Source organism: Mytilus galloprovincialis, chromosome 12 (assembly GCF_965363235.1).
Source record: "Mytilus galloprovincialis chromosome 12, xbMytGall1.hap1.1, whole genome shotgun sequence".
NCBI lineage: Eukaryota > Metazoa > Mollusca > Bivalvia > Mytilida > Mytilidae > Mytilus > Mytilus galloprovincialis.
The window spans coordinates 34013118-34037882 of NC_134849.1; the positions used below are offsets into that span (position 1 = coordinate 34013118).

The 24765-nt window shown below is 33.0% G+C and overlaps 1 protein-coding gene across 1 annotated transcript; it reads right to left on the reverse strand.

Moving 5' to 3' along the window:
- Window positions 1–211: 211 nt before the first annotated feature.
- On the reverse strand, window positions 212–19228 carry LOC143055610 (uncharacterized). Its single transcript, XM_076228773.1, has 5 exons — window positions 18784–19228; window positions 13443–13580; window positions 11667–11817; window positions 9541–9816; window positions 212–538 (listed from the first exon to the last, which is right to left on the reverse strand). The coding sequence occupies exons 1-5, from the start codon at window positions 19125–19127 to the stop codon at window positions 362–364; spliced, it is 1086 nt and encodes a 361-aa protein (XP_076084888.1). The 5' UTR covers window positions 19128–19228; the 3' UTR covers window positions 212–361.
- Between the last annotated feature and the right edge of the window lie 5537 nt (window positions 19229–24765).

The following is a 24765-nucleotide window of genomic DNA, read 5'->3' on the forward strand; positions in this document are numbered from 1 at the left end:
AGCTAGAGTGGGCACGGGTGGACTGCCCACGGTGGGCAGGTGGAAAAAGCAAAATCCACACGGGCTGTTGTGTAAGCTTTTTATTTTGCATAAAATCCACAATTTTGGTAATTTTCATCTTGTTTTCAGATAAACTATGCTTCTGTACCATTACATTTGTGTACTTCTAATCAACTTAATTTGAAACCAAAATGATAACATGCATTGATCCCATCTTTGGGCTGCAAACAAAAGTTGTTCTCAAACAGTAAAGTAGAAATGTATCGACAGAAAAACAGTTATGTTGTTATAATGTAATTCACCTCCATGAAACCTTAACTGCTCTGGTTCCCATTGTTTCTATTTTAATTGCAGAACAATCTCATGTCTCAACAGTGTTTGTCATTCTGACTAATGCCTCAAGCAACAAATCTCGATCTTTTTTTTTTAAAATGTCCATTGGTTCTGAGTAGTATATAAAACTTCTTTCTCCTTCAACACTTCCAGATTTTATTTCCTTGTGATGATCATAACTGTATTCCAACAGAGTGAATGTAACCTACAAATAAATAACATACAGTAAAATGAACATTTATATACATTTTATAGATACATGTAAGACTTTTGGTTTTCCTATTTGCAATATATACACTACCATACAGAATTCTATGACATCGGTGTCCATTTAAAAAAATTCATGTTTACCAGTAGACTTCCTGTTTGCCGATTTAAGAACTGTAACTTTTCCGAAAATGTCAATGAGTATTATAAGAACAATAAACTTTTTCTCTCTCGTTTCTTTGGCCACAAAAGGGGAGCGCACTATACACCCAAAAAGACGGAAGTCATTTTCGGCCCTTTATCCCTTTTAAGCTTGCTGTTCAGTGTGAGCCAACGCTCCATGTTGAAGACTGCATTTGACCTTTAATGGTTTACTTCTACAAAAAAATTCTTGGATGGAAAGTTGTCTCATTGGCACTCATATCACGTCTTCTTATATTTATTTTTTTGGGGGGTTGTAGCCATCTGATTAGCTAAGGCCTGATTATTATAGTTTTCTTATGTTGTGTTGTTACATTTATGTACATCGAGTCAGAAGCTTGTAATTCAGTGGTTGTTATTTGCTGCTGTTTAGTATGTTTGTTTTTCGGTAATTGTTTTCTTTTCTACATAAATCAGGCTATTTTCTACACTTGTGATTTTGTGGCCTTGTATGCACAGCTTGCTTTGTGATTTTGCTCTTTGTTTAAGGTTGTACATTGACAGAAAGTTGCTAACTTCTACCTTATGTGTTCTCTGGTAGAGAGTTATTTCATTGGCAATGATACCACATCTTTTATATAATCATGATAACTGTGTATAACCATGTTTTAATGAATGACGAAAAGTCTAGAAAGGCCACACGGAAGATTTAACTGATTTCCCTATACCATGTATTAAGTGCCAGTACAAAGTTATGGAAAATTATCTAGTCCAGCCCTGGCCTCAGTGACTCTTTTTGTCACTGACAACATAACAAAACCAGATGCTCCCCAGGGTGCAGCTTTATACGACCGCAGAGGTTGAACCCTGAACGGTTGGGGCAACTATGGACACAACATTCAAGCTGGATTCAGCTGTGATTAAATAGTTGACACAGCATAGGTTTCGGACACAGAATGAATGTGGTCTAATACTTTTTTTGCCTTTGAGCAATTCACTATGCTGTTGAATATTAATCCTCTCAAAAAAATGTTTGAAGAAATTTTCTTTTTATTTATGAAATCTGAAATGAGAAAAATTTAACCCCCCCCTATTTTTTTTCACATCCCCCTTTCCCTTTTTCCAAAACTGATCTCAATTCAAATTTCTAATGGAGTTTGCAACAATAACTACTCATTTAAATACATCATAAAATATTAAAATGTAACAAAAGGTGCTTGTTATCACTGAATGGTAAAGATTGTTTTAATTTATCAGTTGGTAGTAAAAGTGAATATACATTGTATATTGTATAAAACAATGATTTAAGTTGATTCAACTACTATTCTGGACAAAGAAAGATAACTCCAATCAATTGCAAATTTCTTGCTATTGCACAATATTGTGCAATTAGATATTTCTTGCTATTGCGCAATACTGTGCAATTGAAAATATTTGCTATTGCACAATATTGTGCAATTGAAGATTTCTTGCTATTGCGCAATACTGTGCAATTGAAAATATTTGCTATTACACAATACTGTGCAATTGAAGATTTCTTGCTATTGCGCAATACTGTGCAATTGAAGATTTCTTGCTATTGCTGAATACTGTGCAATTGAAAATTTCTTGCTATTGCACAATACTTAACATAATAATTTTGGATCCTGATTTGAACCAACTTGAAAACTGGGCCCATAATAAAAAATCTAAGTACATGTTTAGATTCAGCATATCAAAAAAGCCAAAGAATTCAATTTTTGTTAAAATCAAACTTAGTTTAATTTTGGACCCTTTGGACTTTAATGTAGACCAATTTGAAAACGGGACTAAAAATTAAGAATCTACATACAGTACACACAGAGAGGATGTAATCTCATACTCCCAACACTGATTCTGGTGTAACACAGTGTCACACTGTGAAATACAGATTTCTCTCCCAAAAAACACCAAGTAATTACTCCCATCTGGGAGGGTTTTATGACCTGCTGATTGCAGGTAAAAGTAATAAAAATCAACAAAGCATGACAGCATGATCTGACAGCACTTGACATATAATTACAGGTCAACTATTTTCTCACTTCTTCCTATTTCAATCATTTCCTGTTTAGTTTTATTTTCTGAAAGCTATAAAAAAGGTTAATGAAATGATTTTTAAAATTATTATACAAACAAGAGGCTCTCAAGAGCCTGAATCGCTCACCTTAATTCTTTTGGTTAAATCTCTCATCAATGATTATTTTGGCTTTTCAATTTATTTAAATGTTTTTTGGATCGTCCTATTTTCTTCAAAAGCCAAAAAAAATAATCATTTTCTCCTATGTTCTATTTTAGCCATAGGAGCTATGTTTCTTGACATACAAGGAAATAAAATATAAAATTTATACAAGATACTCTGAAACTCATTTAGCCTAAGTTTGGCTGAAATTGATACAGCAGTTTCAAAGGAGAAGATTTTTTAAAGTAAGTCAACATGATGAACAAATTGTGAAAAAAAAGTCTTTAAAGGGCAATAACTCCTTAAGTGGTCAATTGACAATTTTGGTCAATTTGACTTAATTGAAGATCTTACTTTGCTGAACATTATTGCTGTTTACAGTTTATTTCTATCTATAATTATATTCAAGATAATAAACAAAAACAGCAAAATTTCCTTAAAATTATCAATTCAGGGGCATCAACCCAACAACAGGTTGTCTGATTCATCTGAAAATTTCAGGGCAGATAGATCTTGACCTGATAAACAATATTACCAAACGTCAGATTTGCTCTAAATGCTTTGGTTTTTGAGTTATAAGCCAAAAACTGCATTTGACCCCTATGTTCTATTTTTAGCAATGGCGACCATGTTTGTTGATAGATCATAACTTCGGATACAATTTACTAACTAGATACCCTAAGGAACATTCAGTTAAAGTTTGAAAGTATTTGGCCCAGTAGTTTCAGAGGAGAAGATTTTTGTAAAAGATTACAAAGATTTACGAAAAATGGTTAAAAATTGACTATAAAGGGCAATAACTCCTAAAGGGGTCAACTGACCATTTCCGTCATGTTGACTTATTTGTAAATCTTACTTTGCTGAACATTATTCCTGTTTACAGTTTATCTCTATCTATAATAATATTCAAGATAATAACCAAAAACAGCAAAATTTCTTTAAAATTACCAATTCAGGGGCAGTAACCCAACAACAGGTTGTCTGATTCATCTGAAAATTTCAGGGCAGATAGATCTTGACCTGATAAACAATATTATCCCATGTCAGATTTGCTCTAAATGCTTTGGTTTTTGAGTTATAAGCCAACCAGATGCTCCGCAGGGCGTAGCTTTATACGACCGCAGAGGTTGAACCCTGAACGGTTAGGGCAAGTATGGACACAACATTCAAGCTGGATTCAGCTCTAAATTTGGATTGTGATTAAATAGTTGACACAGCATAGGTTTCTGACACAGAATGAATGTGTTCTAATGAACTTAAAATTTTTGTTTCTCTTAGAGCAATTCACTATGCTGTTGAATATTAATCCTCTCAAAAAAATGTTTGAAGATATTTTCTTTTTTATTTATGAAATTTCAAATGAGAAAAATTGAACCCAATTTTTTTAATCACATCCCCCTTTCCCTTATTCCAAAACTAATCTCAATTAAAATTTCTAATGGAGTTTGCAACAATAACTACTCATTTAAATACATCATAAAATATTAAGATGTAAAAAAACTGCTTGTTATCACTGAATGGTAAAGATTATTTTAATTTATCAGTTGGTAGTAAAAAGTGAATATACATTGTATATTGTATATAACAAAGATTTAAGTTGATTCTGGACAAAGAAAGATAACTCTAATTAAAATTTTTTTTGATATTTCACAATATTGTGCAATTAGATATTTCTTGCCATTGCGCAATACTGTGCAATTGAAAAGACTTGCTATTGCACAATACTTAATATAATAATTTTAGATCCTGATTTGGACCAACTTGAAAACTGGGCCCATAATAAAAAATCTAAGTACATTTTTGGATTCAGCATATCAAAGAACTTCAAGATTTCAATTTTTGTTAAAATCAGACTAAGTTTAATTTTGGACCCTTTGGACTTTAGTGTAGACCAATTTGAAAACAGGACCAAAAATGAAGAATCTACATACACAGTTAGATTTGGTATATCAAAGAACCCCATTTATTCAATTTTTGATGAAATCAAACAAAGTTTAATTTTGGACCCCGATTTGGACCAAATTGAAAACTGGGCCAATAATCAAGAATCTAAGTACATTTTTAGATTCAGCATATCAAAGAACCTAACTGATTCATTTTTTGTCAAAATCAAACTAAGTTTAATTTTGGACACTTTGGACCTTAATGTAGACCAATTTGAAAACGGGACCAAAAGTTAAGAATCTACATACACAGTCATGACAGTTAGATTCAGCATATCAAAGAACCCCAATTATTCAATTTTGATGAAATCAAATAAAAGTTTAATTTTGGACCCTTTGGGCCCCTTATTATGTTGGGACCAAAACTCCCAAAATCAAACCCAACCTTTCTTTTATGGTCATAAACCTTGTGTTTAAATTTCATAGATTTCTATTTACTTATACTAACGTTATGGTGCGAAAACCAAGAAAAATGCTTATTTGGGTCCCTTTTTGGCCCCTAATTCCTAAACTGTTGGGACCTAAACTCCCAAAATCAATACCAACCTTCCTTTTGTAGTCATTAACATTGTGTTTAAATTTCATTGATTTCTATTTACTTAAACTAATGTTATTGTGCGAAAACCAAGAATAATGCTTATTTGGGCCCTTTTTTGGCCCCTAATTCCTAAACTGTTGAGACCAAAACTCCCAAAATCAATCCCAACCGTTCTTTTGTGGTCATAAACCTTGTGTCAAAATTTCATAGATTTCTATTAACTTAAACTAAAGTTATAGTGCGAAAACCAAGAAAATGCTTATTTGGGCCCTTTTTGGCCCCTAATTCCTAAAATGTTGGGACCAAAAATCCCAAAATCAATACCAACCTTCCTTTTGTGGTCATAAACCTTGTGTTAAAATTTCATAGATTTCCATTCACTTTTACTAAAGTTAGAGTGCGAAAACTAAAAGTATTCGGACGCCGGACGACGACGACGACGCCGACGACGACGACGACGACGACGACGACGACGACGACGACGACGACGCCAACGTGATAGCAATATACAACGAAAATTTTTTCAAAATTTGCGGTCGTATAAAAACTGCATTTGACCCCTATGTTCTATTTTTAGCAATGGCGACCATGTTTGTTGATAGATCACAACTTCGGATACAATTTACAAACTAGATACCCTAAGGAACACTCAGTTAAAGTTTGGAAGTATTTGGCCCAGTAGTTTCAGAGGAGAAGATTTTTGTAAAAGATTACTAAGATTTACGAAAAATGGTTAAAAATTGACTATAAAGGGCAATAACTCCTAAAGGGGTCAACTGACCATTTCCGTCATGTTGACTTATTTGTAAATCTTACTTTGCTGAACATTATTCCTGTTTACAGTTTATCTCTATCTATAATAATATTCAAGATAATAACCAAAAACAGCAAAATTTCCTTAAAATTATCAATTCAGGGGCATCAACCCAACAACGGGTTGTCTGATTCATCTGAAAATTTCAGGGCAGATAGATCTTGACCTGATAAACAATATTACCCCCATGTCAGATTTGCTCTAAATGCTTTGGTTTTTGAGTTATAAGCCAAAAACTGCATTTGACCCCTATGTTCTATTTTTAGCAATGGCGACCATGTTTGTTGATAGATCAAAACTTCAGATACAATTTATAAATTAGATACCCTAAGGAACATTCAGTTAAAGTTTGAAAGTATTTGGCCCAGTAGTTTCAGAGGAGAAGATTCTTGAAATAGTTTACGACGACAGACGACGACGACAGACGACGGACGACGACGGACGCGAAGTGATGGCATAAGCTCACTTGTCCCTTCGGGACAGGTGAGCTAAAAATGTATTTTGAGATGGGGAAATTATTTACATTCTTTCATAATCTCATTATCAAGAATGGCAACTTGATATTTACTATAAGTTGTATTTATAGTTTAAAAAATAATAGTAATGATATAAAAAAAAAAATGAATAAAACAATAGTAATGATACAAAAAGAAATAGTGAATAAAGTAATAGTAATGATACAAAAAAATAATAATGAATGAAATAAAAGTAATGATACAAAAGAATAATAATGAATGAAATAATAGTAATGATACCAAAAAAAATAATAATGAATAAAATAAAATAATGTAGATAAATTACATATATTATATTTACATAACCTTCCTTTATCTCTTATTATTTAATTTAAATTTAGAAGAAAAATATTGAATAAATTTAATTAAAATATATATGTCTTTATTTTCTATTAATTATACTCTACTTACAGGTGATGTTTTATTTGTTTTAATTATGTTTCTTAGGTATCAAAAACCAACACTGTCAGAACAAATGCTGAATAGAATTTTAAGAAATAAAGTTGTGCAGGATTCTTTAATAAAATCACATTATATTTAACAAATCTCACACTTTTCATCATTATTGTGACTGTCATTTAATGACAGGAAACACAAGAAATGTTTATTGTAGTCATCAACTACTGGCACACTTCAAAGGTAAACATAGCAATAAAAATCATGGTGTTGGGAGAAACCACACCAAGGTAATAAACAATTAAGGAGTTTTAGGGAGGAATTACTCCTAGTTGCTCCCAATTTCCTCCCAAAATTTGGAGAGAGTTGCTGGAGTTTCTTGGTGTAACACCAAGTTTTTACACAGTGTAGGGAGTATGAGATTACATCCTCTCTGTGTGTACTGTACACAGTAAGATTTGGCATATCAAAGAACACCAATTATTCAATTTTTTATGAAATCAAACAAAGTTTAATTTTGGGCCCCGATTTGGACCAACTTGAAAACTGGGCCAATAATCAAAAATCTAAGTACATTTTTAGATTCAGCATATCAAAGAACCCCAAGGATACAATTTTTGTTAAAATCAAACTAAGTTTAATTTTGGACCCTTTGGACCTTAATGTAGACCAATTTGAAAACGGGACCAAAATTTAAGAATCTACATACACAGTTAGATTCGGCATATCAAAGAACCCCAATTATTCAATTTTTGATGAAATCAAACAAAGTTCAATTTTGGACCCTTTGGGCCCCTTATTCCTAAACTGTTGGGACCAAAACTCCCAAAATCAAACCCAACCTTCCTTTAGTGGTCATAAAACTTTTGTTTCAATTTCATAGATTTCTATTTACTTATACTTAAGTTATGGTGTGAAAACCAAGAATAATGCTTACTTGGGCCCCTTTTTGGCCCCTAATTTCTAAACTGTTCAGACTTCAACTCCCAAAATCAATCCCAGCCTTCCTTTTGAGGTCATAAACCTTGTGTTTAAATTTCATTGATTTCTATTTACTTATACTAAAGTTATTGTGCAATAACCAAGAATAATGCTTATTTGGGCCCTTTTTTGGCCCCTAATTCCTTAACTGTTTGAACTAGAACGCCCAAAATCAATCCCAACCTTCCTTTTGTGGTCATAAGCCTTGTGTCAAAATTTCATAGATTAAAGTTATAGTGCAAAAACAAAGAAAATGCTTATTTGGGCCCTTTTTGGCCCTTAAATCTTAAATGTTGGGACCAAAACTCCCAAAATCAATCCCAACCTTCCTTTTGTGGTCATAAACCTTGTGTTTAAATTTCATTGATTTCTTTTCACTTATACTAAAGTTATTGTGCAATAACCAAGAATAATGCTGATTTCAGCCCTTTTTTGGCCCCTAATTCCTAAACTGTTTGAACTAAAACGCCCAAAATCAATCCCAACCTTCCTTTTGTGGTCATAAGCCTTGTGTCAAAATTTCATAGATTTCTATTAACTTAAACTAAAGTTATAGTGCAAAAACAAAGAAAATGCTTATTTGGGCCCTTTTTGGCCCTTAAATCTTAAATGTTAGGACCAAAACTCCCAAAATCAATCCCAACCTTCCTTTTGTGGTCATAAACCTTGTGTTTAAATTTCATTGATTTCTTTTCACTTATACTAAAGTTATTGTGCAATAACCAAGAATAATGCTGATTTCGGCCCTTTTTTGGCCCCTAATTCCTAAACTGTTTGAACTAAAACGCCCAAAATCAATCCCAACCTTCCTTTTGTGGTCATAAACTTTGTGTCAAAATTTCATAGATTTCTATTTACTTAAAATAAAGTTATAGTGCGAAAACCAAGAAAATGCTTATTTGGGCCCTTTTTGGCCCCTAAATCTTAAATGTTGGGACCAAAACTCCCAAAATCAATCCCAACCTTCCTTTTGTGGTCATGAACCTTGTGTTAAAATTTCATAGATTTCTATTCACTTTTACTAAAGTTAGAGTGCGAAAACTGAAAGTATTCGGACGACGACGACGCCAACGTGATACCAATATACAACCAAAAAAATTTTAATTTTTGCGGTCGTATAAAAATGAGTTACTGAGGCCAGGGCTGGATTAGAAAATTATCATGTGTTGCTTTGTTTCTATTTGTCTTTTTATCTGCATCTGTTTTCTGACAAGTGCAGAATGTGTCTCACGAAAAATCTTACAACTAAAATTTATCAAAAGTTATGTAAGTATACTGAATTGTGTAGGACTTGTGCATTGTTATGATCAACTTTAGTCTTAAGTTTTTTTGTGAAACTGACTCCTTTGTGTTGATGGACAGTACAGTTTGTTGACAAAATAATGCACAGTGCAATTTTTTTCTGCAAATCCTGTTTTCCTTTTTGTGTGTTACATTGTCATGATTGTATTATAATTATATTTAGGAGTTTATACCTGTGTTCCTACAACAATAATTCCAGGTCGGAACTTTGACTTTTTTGTTTTACAGTCAAATTTATTTCTCCATTTGCTATGTTCGAGTGTATACATCAGCAGATCCCCAGCGTGCTGACATAGCACTTTCTCTCTTATTCTTCCATATATAACAGGTTCTTCGTCGGATTCGTCACTGGACATGGAGCACGAAGATATACTTCTTCTTGACCTTGATCTCTCTGGGTATTTATAGTTCACATCATTTCCATTTGATTGTACAGACATGCTTTCATTCTGAAAAAAAACCAACATAAAATGATCAAATCCTTAAAATACCTGTAATCATATTACTTTAAAAATGTCCATGGTTAAATTTGAGTTGTGAAACTGGGCTGCCTTTAGTGGGCAAGCTGAAATAACAAAATCCAAATCAGCTATAATGCAGATATTGTGATCTAATTCTGGTTGAATTGACATTCTGTGCTTTAAGATTGAAAGAAAATTATACATGTTATAAGATATAAGATTGAGAAAGGAAATGGGCAATGTGTCAAAGCGACAACAACTTGACAATAGAGCAGACAACAGCTGAAGGCCACCAATGGGTCTTCAATGTAGCAAGAAACTCCCGCACCCGTAGGCGTCCTTCAGCTGGCCCCTTAAAAAATATGTATACTGGTACAGTGATAATAGACGTCATTCTAAACTCTGAATTATACACAAGAAACCAAAATTTAAAATCATACAAGACTAACAAAGGCCACAGGCTCCTGACTTGGGACAGGCGCAAAATTATGTTTGTTATCAATATTGAGAGTCTGATTTATCATTTATTAGTACATTGTCAAATACATATAACATCTATTTCAACAAGAATGTATCAATCACATTCACCATCACTCATTGTGAAATTCAATCACCACTACTGTGCTAAGAAAGACAACTTTATGGAATATAAATTTTTTAACATAAAAATAACAACTATTCTGTTAAATAATCATGAAATTCAAAATGATTTTCTATTAAATTTATCTGGAATTATAAGATTATTTCATTGTGCACACCATTCACTTCTGTAATCAGTTTTATATAATTTACAGGTTCCTTTATTGAGGGCAGTCGGAGGGGTCCTGATCCACAAATCCCAGGCTTAAAAACATGAAATCCAGAGGTCACAAATTTAAAAAAAAAAAAATCCCAACATCCCGAAATTTAAAAAATAAATCCTGAATCCAGAAAGGGTCAATCCCTAAATCCTGATCTTAGAAAACCTGATCCTGACGTCCCAAAAAAGGTCCTGCCCCCCTTTTTATTTCCCCAAATTATTCATTATACTCTTGCACCCAATTATCATCTATTCTAAAAAAAAAAATGGCTAATTTTTTCTTCAGTACTGAATATTCATATTTGTTTTTGCCTTATCATTATATTATTCTCTATTCTGTAAACTCTGTCGAGAATCTAATATTATTGTCAGGGTACTACTTGGAGAAGTAAATAATAATATTTTAAGTTACTTATATAAGTAAATTTGTAAGATAGATACTTATACCTGTCATTTGCCTGTGTATTTTAGTTACTTAAATAAATAAATGATTTGAATGGCTTAGTTATGTCCCTTAGACCATTTTGTAGATATTCCATTGTTTTTACTAAAACTAGTAAAAAGGTCATACTACCATGACTACATTGTACTATCTTCTTTTCTTGAATTTCTCTAGACTTCTTTGGTCTAATAGAATTTTTAACTGTCTGTCCTTTGCAGATGTCTTTACTAGTCATTTAAGTGTAATGTCAAATTGTCATGGACAATGAAAATCTAAAAAAAAAAAAAACTGCTGATACCATGTATTTTTTATCCAATTAACAGAGACATATTTTAGAGTCTTTCCTTCAAAATCACCTAGTGAGTACATTTTTGTACTACATGCATGCATGTATGTCAACACCTATTTACTGTAGATGAATTCATATGTTGGTTTTTTTTCATGAAATTGACATTCATACCGCATCTTCTTTTTTATAATTCCTTCTTTGATTGATTCATTTTATCATAGTTTTTATATATTGAATAATAACATATTATACGTCTAATATGTCCCATAATAGATATTAACAACTACATGTATCATAACATATATTACCTCTATAATGTCTACAATAGATACTACAGACACATCATTTAATGGAGAGGTGATAGATTCTAATGAGTCTGCAGAAGTCAGTATAATATCTGGTTCTGATGATACCTCACATTGGAGAATGTCTTGTTTTGAACTCCATTCGGAACCACTCCTGCAAATAACAAATGTTTTAGACACAAGAATTCAATTTTAAATAACATACATTGTAGTATATTTCTATATATCATTCTTTTTTAATCTTTGCATACAAATGATCTAGAAATCTAAGATGTTTTAAAAAGGTTTTTTTTACAAATTCACACATGCAGGCCTAGGTCATTAGTTTTGAACAGAGCTTTATACCTCTACATGTATATGCATCAATTTTGCTGAAATCCAAGCACATAAAAGGATGTTTATCAAAATTGTATATTTTTCAAAAAAAAAAGTAAAATTTCCCTCACTATATTTACATCTTCTCTTATATAAAGGACAACAAATGCAACTTAGGAATAAAAGATTTCCCAATATATTAACTTTCTTTGATTTCTAAGGTTAATATTGAACAAAAGGATATAAATCATTCTCAAATTTTGTGATTTTTTAACAAAATAATCATGTTAAAAAACTTTTACTGCAAATTCATTTTTAAATATTCATAACAATTCTGTATACATGTATGGTATATTATATACAAATTCATAAAATTCTGACTTCGACATGTATAGAAGTCTTGACAGATGGACCGTTTGTAATATATAGGCACTGCCAATTAGTTAGCCCCTATATATACCTATAGTAAAAAAAATATTTTGTCTTTATCATCATTGCTTTTCTAATATGATACAGACATACATTTTGTACATGAAATCAGGAGGGACCTAATTTTTTACTTCCAGAACATATATAGAAATTGTCTCATTTCATTTACACAAATTTTATTTACCAGTACTGATTATTATTCACTGAACATTGTGAAAATTCCCAATATTTTAAAGGTTCTGTCTTACACTATCAACCATGTAAATTGCATGTACATTGTTTTGAAAATTTTGTGGAGTTTGTGTGTTATTTTCCTTTAAACATTGTAGACATGCATGGTAGATGTTCAAGTATTCATTGACCTATAATGGTTTACTTTTATCAATGTTTATAATTGTTATTTGGATGGAGCGATGACATCATGTCTCATTGGCACTCATACCACATCTTATATATCTATATCTATTGAATTGTGAAATACAATACCTTAAGGTGGTACATGTACATACATGTAACACTAGTACTACAGGGAGATAACTCTTAAAATTAGCTGAATGTTTTAATCTCCTTCTATTGCATTGATAAGGAATTATTAAGCTTCTCAATGATCAAAATTAGTGTTCGTCAAACTGCTTTAGCATGCATACAATGTATACCCAATGAAATTTTTCTAACAAAGTGTGCGATTCAATTTTTTGGAATATATTTTGAAAATAAATTTGTTATATCCTCATTTTTGGTGGGTTGATGCTACTCATGCTTCAGTTTTCTAAATTATGTTCAAGGTTCTGTTGTTAGTCTTTTCCTGATTTTTAGATTTTCCAATCCTCTTATGAGTTAGAATATTGCTATGATATTTATTAGACTTTCTTTCATTATATAATCAGATAATAGCTATAGATGTAGGATGATTGCCGAAGAGACTTGAATCTTTTTACTGCCATCTACAATGAGCAAAACCAATAATGTATAGTAACCTAGAACATGAAGAAAATGCCCTGGTATGAGTTTGATTGCGACTGTTCATAAACTTACATAGGAATTAAGCCACACATCTTTACAAACGAGTTAAACAAATCCATAAACACTCCTTTGGATACTTTGTCTGGTTGAGATCGCCTCATTGCAGAATGTACCATCAGCACTGTATTTCTAAGAAAGTCTTCAGCAAGCCTGCAATTTAAGAATGTCAGACATTATATGGACATTACACAAACATTGATCATGTTGATTGATAAATTAGAGTCAAACGCCACTTTCAAGATTATTGTGCTACATGTGTGTCCTGGTGATCAGTTTTGATTATAAGGAGATTCAAAGTAGGAGTGCCCTAAGAGCAACCATCCTTCAGTCAGATTTGCTCTAAATGCTTTGGTTTCAGAGATTTTTATATAAGCCAAAAACTGCATTTTACCCCTATGTTCTATTTTTAGCCGTGTCAGCCATCTTGTTTGAATGGCCGGGTCACCAGACACATTTTTAAAACTAGATACATTGTACCCCAAAGATGATTGTGGCCAAGTTTGGATTAATTTGGCCCAGTAGTTTTAGAAGAGAAGATTTTTATAAAAGATTATTAAGATTTACGAAATATGGTTAAAAAATGACTATAAAGGGCAATAACTCCTAAAGGGGTCAAATTATTTGTAAATCTTACTTTGCTGAACATGATTGCAGTTTACAGTTTATCTCTATCTACATGATCTATAATAATATTCAAGATATTAACCAAAAACAGCAAAATTTCCTTAAAATTACCAATTCAGGGGAAGCAACCCAACAACAGGTTGTCTGATCCAACTGAAAATTTCAAGGCAGATAGATCTCGACCCGATAAACAATTTAACCCCATGTCAGATTTGCTCTAAATGCTTTAAATTTGGTTTCAGAGTTATAAGCCAAAAACTGCATTTTACTCCTATGTTCTATTTTTAGCCGTGGCAGCCATCTTGTTTGAATGGCCGGGTCACCAGACACATTTTTAAAACTAGATACCCCAAAGATGATTGTGGTCAAGTTCGGATTAATTTGGCCCAGTAGTTTTAGAGGAGAAGATTTTTATAAAAGATAACTAAGATTTATGAAAAATGGTTAAAAATTTACTATAAATTTAAAGGGCAATAACTCCTAAAGGGGTCAATTGACCATTTCGGTCATGTTGACTTATTTGTAAATCTTACTTTGCTGAACATTATTGCAGTTTACAGTTTATCTCTATCTATAATAATATTCAAGATAATAACCAACTAGAGGCTCTAAAGAGCCTGTGTCGCTCACCTTGGTCTATGTGAATATTAAACAAATTTAAAGGAAGCAGATGGATTCATGACAAAATTGTGTTTTGGTGATGGTGATGTGTGTGTACATCTTACTTTACTGAACATTCTTGCTGCTTACAATTATCTCTATCTATAATGAACTTGGCCCAGTAGTTTCAGTGGAAAATGTTAGTAAAAATTTACAAATTTTATGAAAATTGTTAAAAATTGACTATAAAGGACAATAACTCCTTAGGGGGTCAATTGACCATTTCAGTCAAGTTGACTTATTTGTAAATCCTACTTTGCTGTACATTATTGCTGTTTACAGTTTATCTCTATCTATAATACATGTAATATTCAAGATTATAACCCAAAACAGTAAAGTTTCCTTAAAATTACCAATTAAGGGGCAGCAACCCAACGACCCGTTGTCTGATTCATCTGAAAATTTCAGGGCAGATAGATCTTGACCTGATAAACAATATTACCCTCGTCAGATTTGCTCTTAATGCTTTGGTTTTTGAGTTATAAACCAAAAACTGCATTTTACCCCTATGTTCTATTTTTAGCCATGGCGGCCATCTTGCTTGGATGGCCGGGTCACCGGACACATTTTTTAAACTAGATACCTCAAAGATGATTGTGGCCAAGTTTGGATTAATTTGGCACAGTAGTTTCAGAGGAGAGGATTTTTGTAAAAGATTACTAAGATTTATGAAAAATAGTTAAAAATTGACTATAAAGAGCAATAACTCCTAAAGGGGTCAACTGACCATTTCGGTCGGTTGACTTTTTTGTAAATCTTACTTTGCTGAACATTATTGCTGTTTACAGTTTATCTCTATCTACATTGTACATGTATAATAATATTCAAGATAATAACCAAAAACAGTAAAATTTCCTTTAAATTACCAATTTAGGGGCAGCAATCCAACAACTGGTTGTCTGATTCATCTGAAAATTTCAGGGCAGATAGATATTGACCTGATAAACAATTTTACTTTGTCAGATTTGCTCTAAATGCTTTGGTTTTTGAGTTATAAGGCAAAAACTGCATTTTACCCCTATGTTCTATTTTTAGCCATGGCGGCCATCTTGGTTGGTAGGGGGGGTCACCGGACACATTTTTTAAACTAAATACCCCAATGATGATTGTGGCCAAGTTTGGATTACTTTGGCTAAGTAGTTTCAGAGGAAAAGATTTTTGTAAAAGTTAACGCCGGACGCAGGACGACGACGGACGCAAAATGATGGGAAAAGCTCACTTGGCCCTTCGTGCCAGGTGAGCTAAAAACAGCAAAATTTCCTTAAAATTACCAATTCTGGGGCAGCAACCCAGCAACCAGTTGTCCGATTCATCTGAAAATTTCAGGGCAGATAGATCTTGACCTGATAAACAATTTTTACCCATGTCAGATTTGCTCTAAATGCTTTGGTTTTTGAGTTAAATAAGGCAAAAACTGCATTTTACCCCTATGTTCTATTTTTAACTATGACGGCCATCTTGATTGGTTGGCCTGGTCATGCCACACATTTTTAAAACAAGATACCCCGTTAATGATTGTGGCCAAGTTTGGTTTTATTTGGCCCAGTAGTTTCAGAGGAGATTTTTGTAAAAGTTAACAGATGACTCAGGATGACTCAGGACGACGACGACGGACAACGGAAGCAGTGATGAGAAAAGCCAGGGGTTAAGAAATTTTGTTATACATGTAGCTCACTAGCCCAGGGCTAATTGGTTGCAAGGTTTTACTAGCCCTGTTGGAAGAACTACTTGCCCAACAAAACTGACCTGCTAGCTATAGCCCTAGTATGCCTTACAATTTCATAGTTTGCTGCAATAACAATGAATTCTATTTATATATAAACTTAACAATTTTTATCTATTCACGGCATTGTACAGTAGATCTTTGCAAATTGGATATTCAAAACTTATATCAGCAAAAAATATTCCATTAGCATATATATTCAATAAATAGATACATGTACAGTCAGGGGACTTACTTAAATGAGTGATTTTCTAAATCACTGATTCAAGTAACATTATTTCCATAAAGGTTGGAAGTAAGAGTTGTCCTTCTTTAATAATCACCTATTTAAGTAGTACAAAATAATCACTAGAAGAAGTGATTTAATTTTACTGTAGCTTTAAATATAGAATACTAATGATCCAGGGACTAATTATGTTTCTAAACTTATCAGAACCAACATCTGTGTTGTCTAGGATGACCAGGTCATTTCAGGTGATGACCTTGTACTGAATCTACATGATCTAGGATAATGACATAAAAATCACTTGTTTAAGTATCATACCTCAATTTCCTTCTCAAAAATCACTTCTTTAAATATCATTATTTTAATAACCCCCACTAATTTCAACACCCCCGAACAGTGAAATTTTTATCGCGAACAGTAGAATTTTATTACATAATCTGAAAAATGAAACTTGAACTTTACAGGAAAAATACTCCCACTGCTGGGAAAAATCTGTCAAGAAAGTATTAGTTCATTATGTAAAGCCATTATTCATGTTATTACAGCATTTTTTCAACTAAAATAGAATTTGCAGCTAAATGATAGCATCAAAGGCATAAACCTTGCTACTTAAAAGAAGCAAAAATTACATTTTTTTTCAATTTTACTCATGAAAAGATATTATTTAAACCTATGTGGTTTAAATTTTGGTAAAACTACAAAATCACAATTTGTGAAAAAACTTTGAATTTGCTACTCAAATAAGTGATTTAAAAATCACTTATTTCAGTAAGTCCCCTGACTGGGATGTAATTGAATATTCACTGAAAATTCTAATATACATGATATAATGAGTTGACCAAATCCGAGGATGATACAAGTCTTGACCACTGCTATACGTGGGTATGTAAAAGGATTGGAGTGGGTTTTATCAGATACAACAGCATCATCATGGTTGTGTAAAAGAATTATCAGCACATGTTTCAAATTTATATCTGACAAAAGTCAGGTTTCTGCTGTCATGGCTGTCAAAAGGGATTCACATTTATATTGAAATAAATTAATCAGAAGGAGAAAAAATCAGGTTGCATAAGCAATGTACAATACCACCCCTGTACTGACACATTGATATTGAAAGTACAAGATCCACCCGGAGTTATTTGTTCTATTTTAAATTAAAACTTGTACAAAATCAGTTCAAATTCTAGGAATCCCAGATGACGTAGTTGAATCTGATTGGATAAGATAGAAAAGTGTTGAGGGCATTTTCCCCTTTCAATTTTAGAAATGCCAAGATTTTTTTGTTACTATAGTCCGTCTGGCATTTTGGGTTACAAGTTTTGGTTGCAAGCCCGAGGTCTGAATGTTGTAGTCCAGGGCGTCGGGCTAGTGGATTTCATAACCCCTGAAAGCTCACTTGGCCCTTCGGGCCAGGTGAGCTAAAAATGAACAAATTGGTACCTGATTTATATAATTCCAAGGCCGTTAGTTGGCACCAGAAGCGACGAATCAGCGCATCTATTTTGGGTGGGCAAATATCCACTTTTTGATATGGGACAAGCTCTGACGTCCTACGGCCCCAGCTTATCTGGCAAAACAGCCGTTGGACATCAGAGTAATCTCCAACTATTAATATTCATTCATATGTTTTACTCATACCAAGCTAAATACATGTACGTCACAGCAATTTAAAACAATTAACAATCATGATTTTCTAACTATTCAACTAGAATTTGATTTAAAATTGGGTGCAAACGTTCCATGTGCAAATGTGTAGGGTGCGAAAGTGTATTTGGCGCGTACTGACCTGACTGGCTTGCAGGGTTGCACAGAAACTTCTGAAAAGTTACAGGCTTTAGACTCCAGACATGCCAGACAGGCACATACGGATTGTCTGTTGAAAAACTCAATGGGAAATTATGAACTTGATTTCATTATGATTTGACTTAATAAAATCTTTTTTTTATATACACGATACACCTTATCCCTATTTGGAAATCTGTCCTGCTTAAACTATTGACGTCATACAAAAACTTTTCCATTGTCATGATTGTGGCGTCAAAATTGTACAGGAACTTTTGTGATGTCCTGTAATGTTGGACAAATAGTGATTACGTGAAATGAAGGTGAGTCTGACTTACACAACATCCTCCTGTTTGATCATGTTCAAATTTTCTTGGGTTACACTCAAACAGTCATCACCAAAAGTTATGTCATCCATAGAGTAATTAAAAGTTATATTTCTCTGAAGACTTTGAACTACTTGGTTTTGTTCAAAAGATAACTCTTTAAACATCCCTGTTTGAATGGTAATCAAGTCTAATGAGTTTAAGACAGATGTAGATTCATTGAAGTAGAAAAGCCCAACTGTTCGTAGGTCGAAACTGGTCCATTTGGACGTCCTATTCTGAGGCTGCTCATTATCCCTCGAGGTACCATCGCACGTACTCTGAAACCAGTTGTCTTGGTCACTCTCTTCTGTCATGTCTAGTAACCGTTTACTGTCGCTAGTTGAACATTTTTCAACTGTATTTGTTGTCCTTTTAATTTCTGTAAATCAAAATACGGCGGGTTGAAAAGGGGAGATAATTCATGAAGGTTTCTCTAAATACCTAAAAGTTTACCTTAAATCGACCCATAACGGACTCGGACTAAAATTAACTCGACCCGTGACCATGGGAATACAATTGCCCTTTTGTTCCAATGAACCCATTTATGATCTTAATGAAAAGCTTTAGAGATCGGATCGTGAAAGATCTGGTATCGGATCAGATCATGAATAAAGTTAATTGAAACTCTACTTAAAAATCTGGGAAAAAACTGTTGTATTTTCAATACGCGGATCAAATCCTTTTTTTTTTTTATCTTTGTCAAGATTCAACTCTCTCAGTAATACGGTGTAATAAAATACTTAAGGTGGTTTGGCAAACTCCATACAGCGTCATCGTTCGAGTCATACTTCCCTTTCTCTACAAAGAAGCGTAGCTAGATGTCACCACTGTTTAGGAGTTTGGTGGTATGAGTGTCTTTCGCCATCTTGGATTGTAAAAAAACCTAAGAGATTTTCTATCAAGTTAGCAAAGTTTGATGCAGGAATGCACCCATTTAATGTGAATATTCATTTAAAAGAACAAATTTATGAAAATATAACTTAAAATATTAGTATTTTTACAATTGTAGATTATTTTTTGTTGTTTTCAAATGTTTTCAAATTGGCATGTTACTCAGGTACAGTATTCGACAATCGATTGAATAGACAGTTTACAAAAATTACTATCTATTGTATAGTCAATTCAAATCAATTGACTATTGCTGTAGGATCAATCAATTGTTGTCGGTTTATTACTATCATTTGTAGTCAATTCAGTGATCTATTCAATCAACCCTTTATTTTTAAAGTTAATTGTATTCAATCGATTAAGAGTTGATGAACTCAATCGACTCTATCATTTGTATTTCAAGGGTCAAGATCGTATCAATCGTGTTCAATCGTTACGATATATTAAGAGTTGATCAACTCAATCAACTCTATCTTGTGTATTTCAAGTGTCACGATCGTATCAATCGTGTACAATCGTTACAATCGATTAAGAGTTGATCAACTCAATCAACTCTATCATTTGTATTTCAAGGGTCACTATCGTATCAATCGTGTTCAATCGTTACGATCGATTAAGAGTTGATCAACTCAATCAACTCTATTTTTTTTTTTATTTCAAGGGTCACAATCGTAACGATCGTATTCAATCGTTACAATTGATTAAGAGTTGATCAACTCAATCAACTCTATCTTTTGTATTTCAAGGGTCACAATCGTATCGATCGTGTACAATCGTTACGATCGATTAAGAGTTGATCAACTCAATCAACTCTATCTTTTATATTTCAAGGGTCACAATCGTATCGATCGTGTTCAATCGTTACGATTAATTAAGAGTTGATCAACTCAATCAACTCTATCTTTTTTTATATCAATGGTCACGATTATATCAATCGTATTCAATCGTTACGATCAATTAAGAGTTGATCAACTCAATCAACTCTATCATTTGTATTCAAGGGTCACGATCGTATCAATCGTGTTCAAACGTTACGATCGATTAAGATTTGATCAACTCAATAAACTCTATCTTTTTTTTCATTTCAAGGGTCACAATCGTATCGATCGTATTCAATCTTTACGATCGATTAAGAGTTGATCAACTCAATCAACTCGATCTTTTGTATTTCAAGGGTCACGATCGTATAGATCGTGTTCAATCGTTACGATCGATTAAGAGTTGATCAACTCAATCAACTCTATCTTTCATCTTTCAAGGGTCACGATCGTATCAGTCGTGTTCAATAATAATGATCGATTAAGAATTGATCAACTCAATCAACTCTATCTTGTGTATTTCAAGTGTCACAATCGTATCGATCGTGTCCAATCGTTACGATCGATTAAGATTGATCAACTCAATCAACCCTATCCTTTGTATTTCAAGTGTCACGATCGTGTTCAATCGTTACGATCGATTAAGAGTTAATCAGCTCAATCAACTCTATCATTTGTATTTCAAGGGTCACGATCGTGTCAATCGTGTTCAATCGTTGCAATCGATTAAGAGTTGATCAACTCAATCAACTCTATCTTTTGTTTTACAAGGGTCACGTTTACGTCGTTATGGGAATAATCTACGTCACCGTTAAAAAATTGCAAAAGCTATATCAGCATTTCGCAGACTTAGCAAAACTCTATATTTTCAACAGTATTAGTTTATAAATTATGTATTATAAATATATACGAAAACTTTTTATAACCTCGCATTTTCCCGTTTCTAAGCCTCATACAAATAAATTTCATATTTCAAGACACTATACGTATATTGTTTTTATACTGAAATCGATAAAAAAATAAAAAAAAAATAATAAAAATATGAAACAAATATTATTAAAAAAAAGTGTTTGGAATTTCCCCCTTGGGGTACCATTTTGGGGTATTTCCCTATGAGCGTAGTCTTGGCGGTAAGCATTGACAATTTAAGGAATTAGAAAGGGAAAATGAATTAAATCAATTAATTAAATTCATAAAAGTTTGACCATTGTTACTACACGTTGTCATGGTTGTGACGTGACGTTGTAAGTAGGCGGGGCTTATAGGTGAGTTGAGGTCATTGGCGTATAAAGCTAACGTTTATACGTATAGCTTTATCTGTATAGTAAAATAGCGGATTGCAGTATAATTAGACAATAAACGTATAGTGTCTTGAAATATGAAATTTATTTGTTGAGGCTTAGACACGGGAGAAATGCGAGGTTCTACCGAGCATTTCCCCTGTTTCGTGCCGAATACAAATAAATGTTATGTGACCTCTTCATATAATATTGTGACCACTGCATCTAACGGTTGAACCACTGCGTATAATGTTGTGAGCACTTAATATAATTTTGTGAGCCCTTAATACTACGTTGTGAGCACTTTATATAATGTTGTGAGCACTGCATATAATGTTGTGAGCACTGCATATAATGCTGACCATTAACATTAGGCAGTCATGGCGTTCCATACTTGATAGATTGCAGTTCGGTGTGAGCCAATGCGTGTTGAAGTCCGTACTTTAACCTGTAATTGTTAACTTTATATATATACATTGATATTTCGATGGAGAGTTGTCTCATCTTCTTATTTCTATGTATATATAAAAACTAAAAATCCTTGCAAAAAATACATACTCAGTATACTATTTGCAGTTATAATTATATGAAAACCGTTTTATAATATTTATTTCCACCAATGTTGTCGAATGCACAAGTCTTTTTGGATTACGCTTCACCAAAGCCTTCCATTGGTAACGATCAAAATGTTGCATTTATTATTAAGTTGATTGAGTTAAAATTTGGTAATCAATTGTGATCAATAGTATCGATCGCTACGATCGAGTCGTTGTAATTTCGTATTGAGTTGATTGAGTTGATTTTTGGTAATCAATCGTGATCAATCGTATCGATCGTTACGATCGAGTCGTTGTATTTCGTATTGAGTTGATTGAGTTGATTTTTGGTAATCAATCGTGATCAATCGTATCGATCGTTACGATCGAGTCGTTGTATTTCGTATTGAGTTGATTGAGTTGATTTTTGGTAATCAATCGTGATCAATCGTATCGATCGTGACGATCGAGTCTTTGTATTTCGTATTGAGTTGATTGAGTTGATTTTTGGTAATCAATCGTGATCAATTGTATCGATCGTTACGATCGAGTGTTTGTATTTAGTATTGAGTTGATTTTTGGTAATAAATCGTGATCAATTGTATCAATCGTTACGATCAAGTGTTTGTATTTCTTATTAAGTTGATTGAGTTGATATTTGGTAATCAATCGTGATCAATCATATTGATCATTACTATCGAGTGTTTGTATTTCGTATAGAGTTGATTGAGTTGATATTATATAATCAATCGTATCTATCGTAACGATCTATGGTTTGTACTTTGGTTTGATCAACTCAATCAACTCTATCATTTGTATTCAAGGGTCACGATCGTATCAATGGTGTTCAAACGTTACGATCGATTAAGATTTGATCAACTCAATCAACTCTATCTTTTTTTCATTTCAAGGGTCACAATCGTATCGATCGTATTCAATCTTTACGATCGATTAAGAGTTGATCAACTCAATCAACTCGATCTTTTGTATTTCAAGGGTCACGATCGTATAGATCGTGTTCAATCGTTACGATCGATTAAGAGTTGATCAACTCAATCAACTCTATCTTTCATCTTTCAAGGGTCACGATCGTATCAGTCGTGTTCAATAATAATGATCGATTAAGAATTGATCAACTCAATCAACTCTATCTTGTGTATTTCAAGTGTCACAATCGTATCGATCGTGTCCAATCGTTACGATCGATTAAGATTGATCAACTCAATCAACCCTATCCTTTGTATTTCAAGTGATCTCAAGTGTCACGATCGTGTTCAATCGTTACGATCGATTAAGAGTTAATCAGCTCAATCAACTCTATCATTTGTATTTCAAGGGTCACGATCGTGTCAATCGTGTTCAATCGTTACAATCGATTAAGAGTTGATCAACTCAATCAACTCTATCTTTTGTTTTACAAGGGTCACGTTTACGTCGTTATGGGAATAATCTACGTCACCGTTAAAAAATTGCAAAAGCTATATCAGCATTTCGCAGACTTAGCAAAAATCTATATTTTCAACAGTATTGGTTTATAAATTATGTATTATAAATATATACGAAAACTTTTTATAACCTCGCATTTTCCCGTTTCTAAGCCTCATACAAATAAATTTCATATTTCAAGACACTATACGTATATTGTTTTTATACTGAAATCGATAAAAAAATAAAAAAAAATAATAAAAATATGAAACAAATATTATTAAAAAAAAGTGTTTGGAATTTCCCCCTTGGGGTACCATTTTGGGGTATTTCCCTATGAGCGTAGTCTTGGCGGTAAGCATTGACAATTTAAGGAATTAGAAAGGGAAAATGAATTAAATTAATTAATTAAATTCATAAAATTTTGACCATTGTTACTACACGTTGTCATGGTTGTGACGTGACGTTGTAAGTAGGCGGGGCTTATAGGTGAGTTGAGGTCATTGGCGTATAAAGCTAACGTTTATACGTATAGCTTTATCTGTATAGTAAAATAGCGGATTGCAGTATAATGAGACAATAAACGTATAGTGTCTTGAAATATGAAATTTATTTGTTGAGGCTTAGACACGGGAGAAATGCGAGGTTCTACCGAGCATTTCCCCTGTTTCGTGCCGAATACAAATAAATGTTATGTGACCTCTTCATATAATATTGTGACCACTGCATCTAACGGTTGAACCACTGCGTATAATGTTGTGAGCACTTAATATAATTTTGTGAGCCCTTAATACTACGTTGTGAGCACTTTATATAATGTTGTGAGCACTGCATATAATGTTGTGAGCACTGCATATAATGCTGACCATTAACATTAGGCAGTCATGGCGTTCCATACTTGATAGCTTGCAGTTCGGTGTGAGCCAATGCGTGTTGAAGTCCGTACTTTAACCTGTAATTGTTAACTTTATATATATACATTGATATTTCGATGGAGAGTTGTCT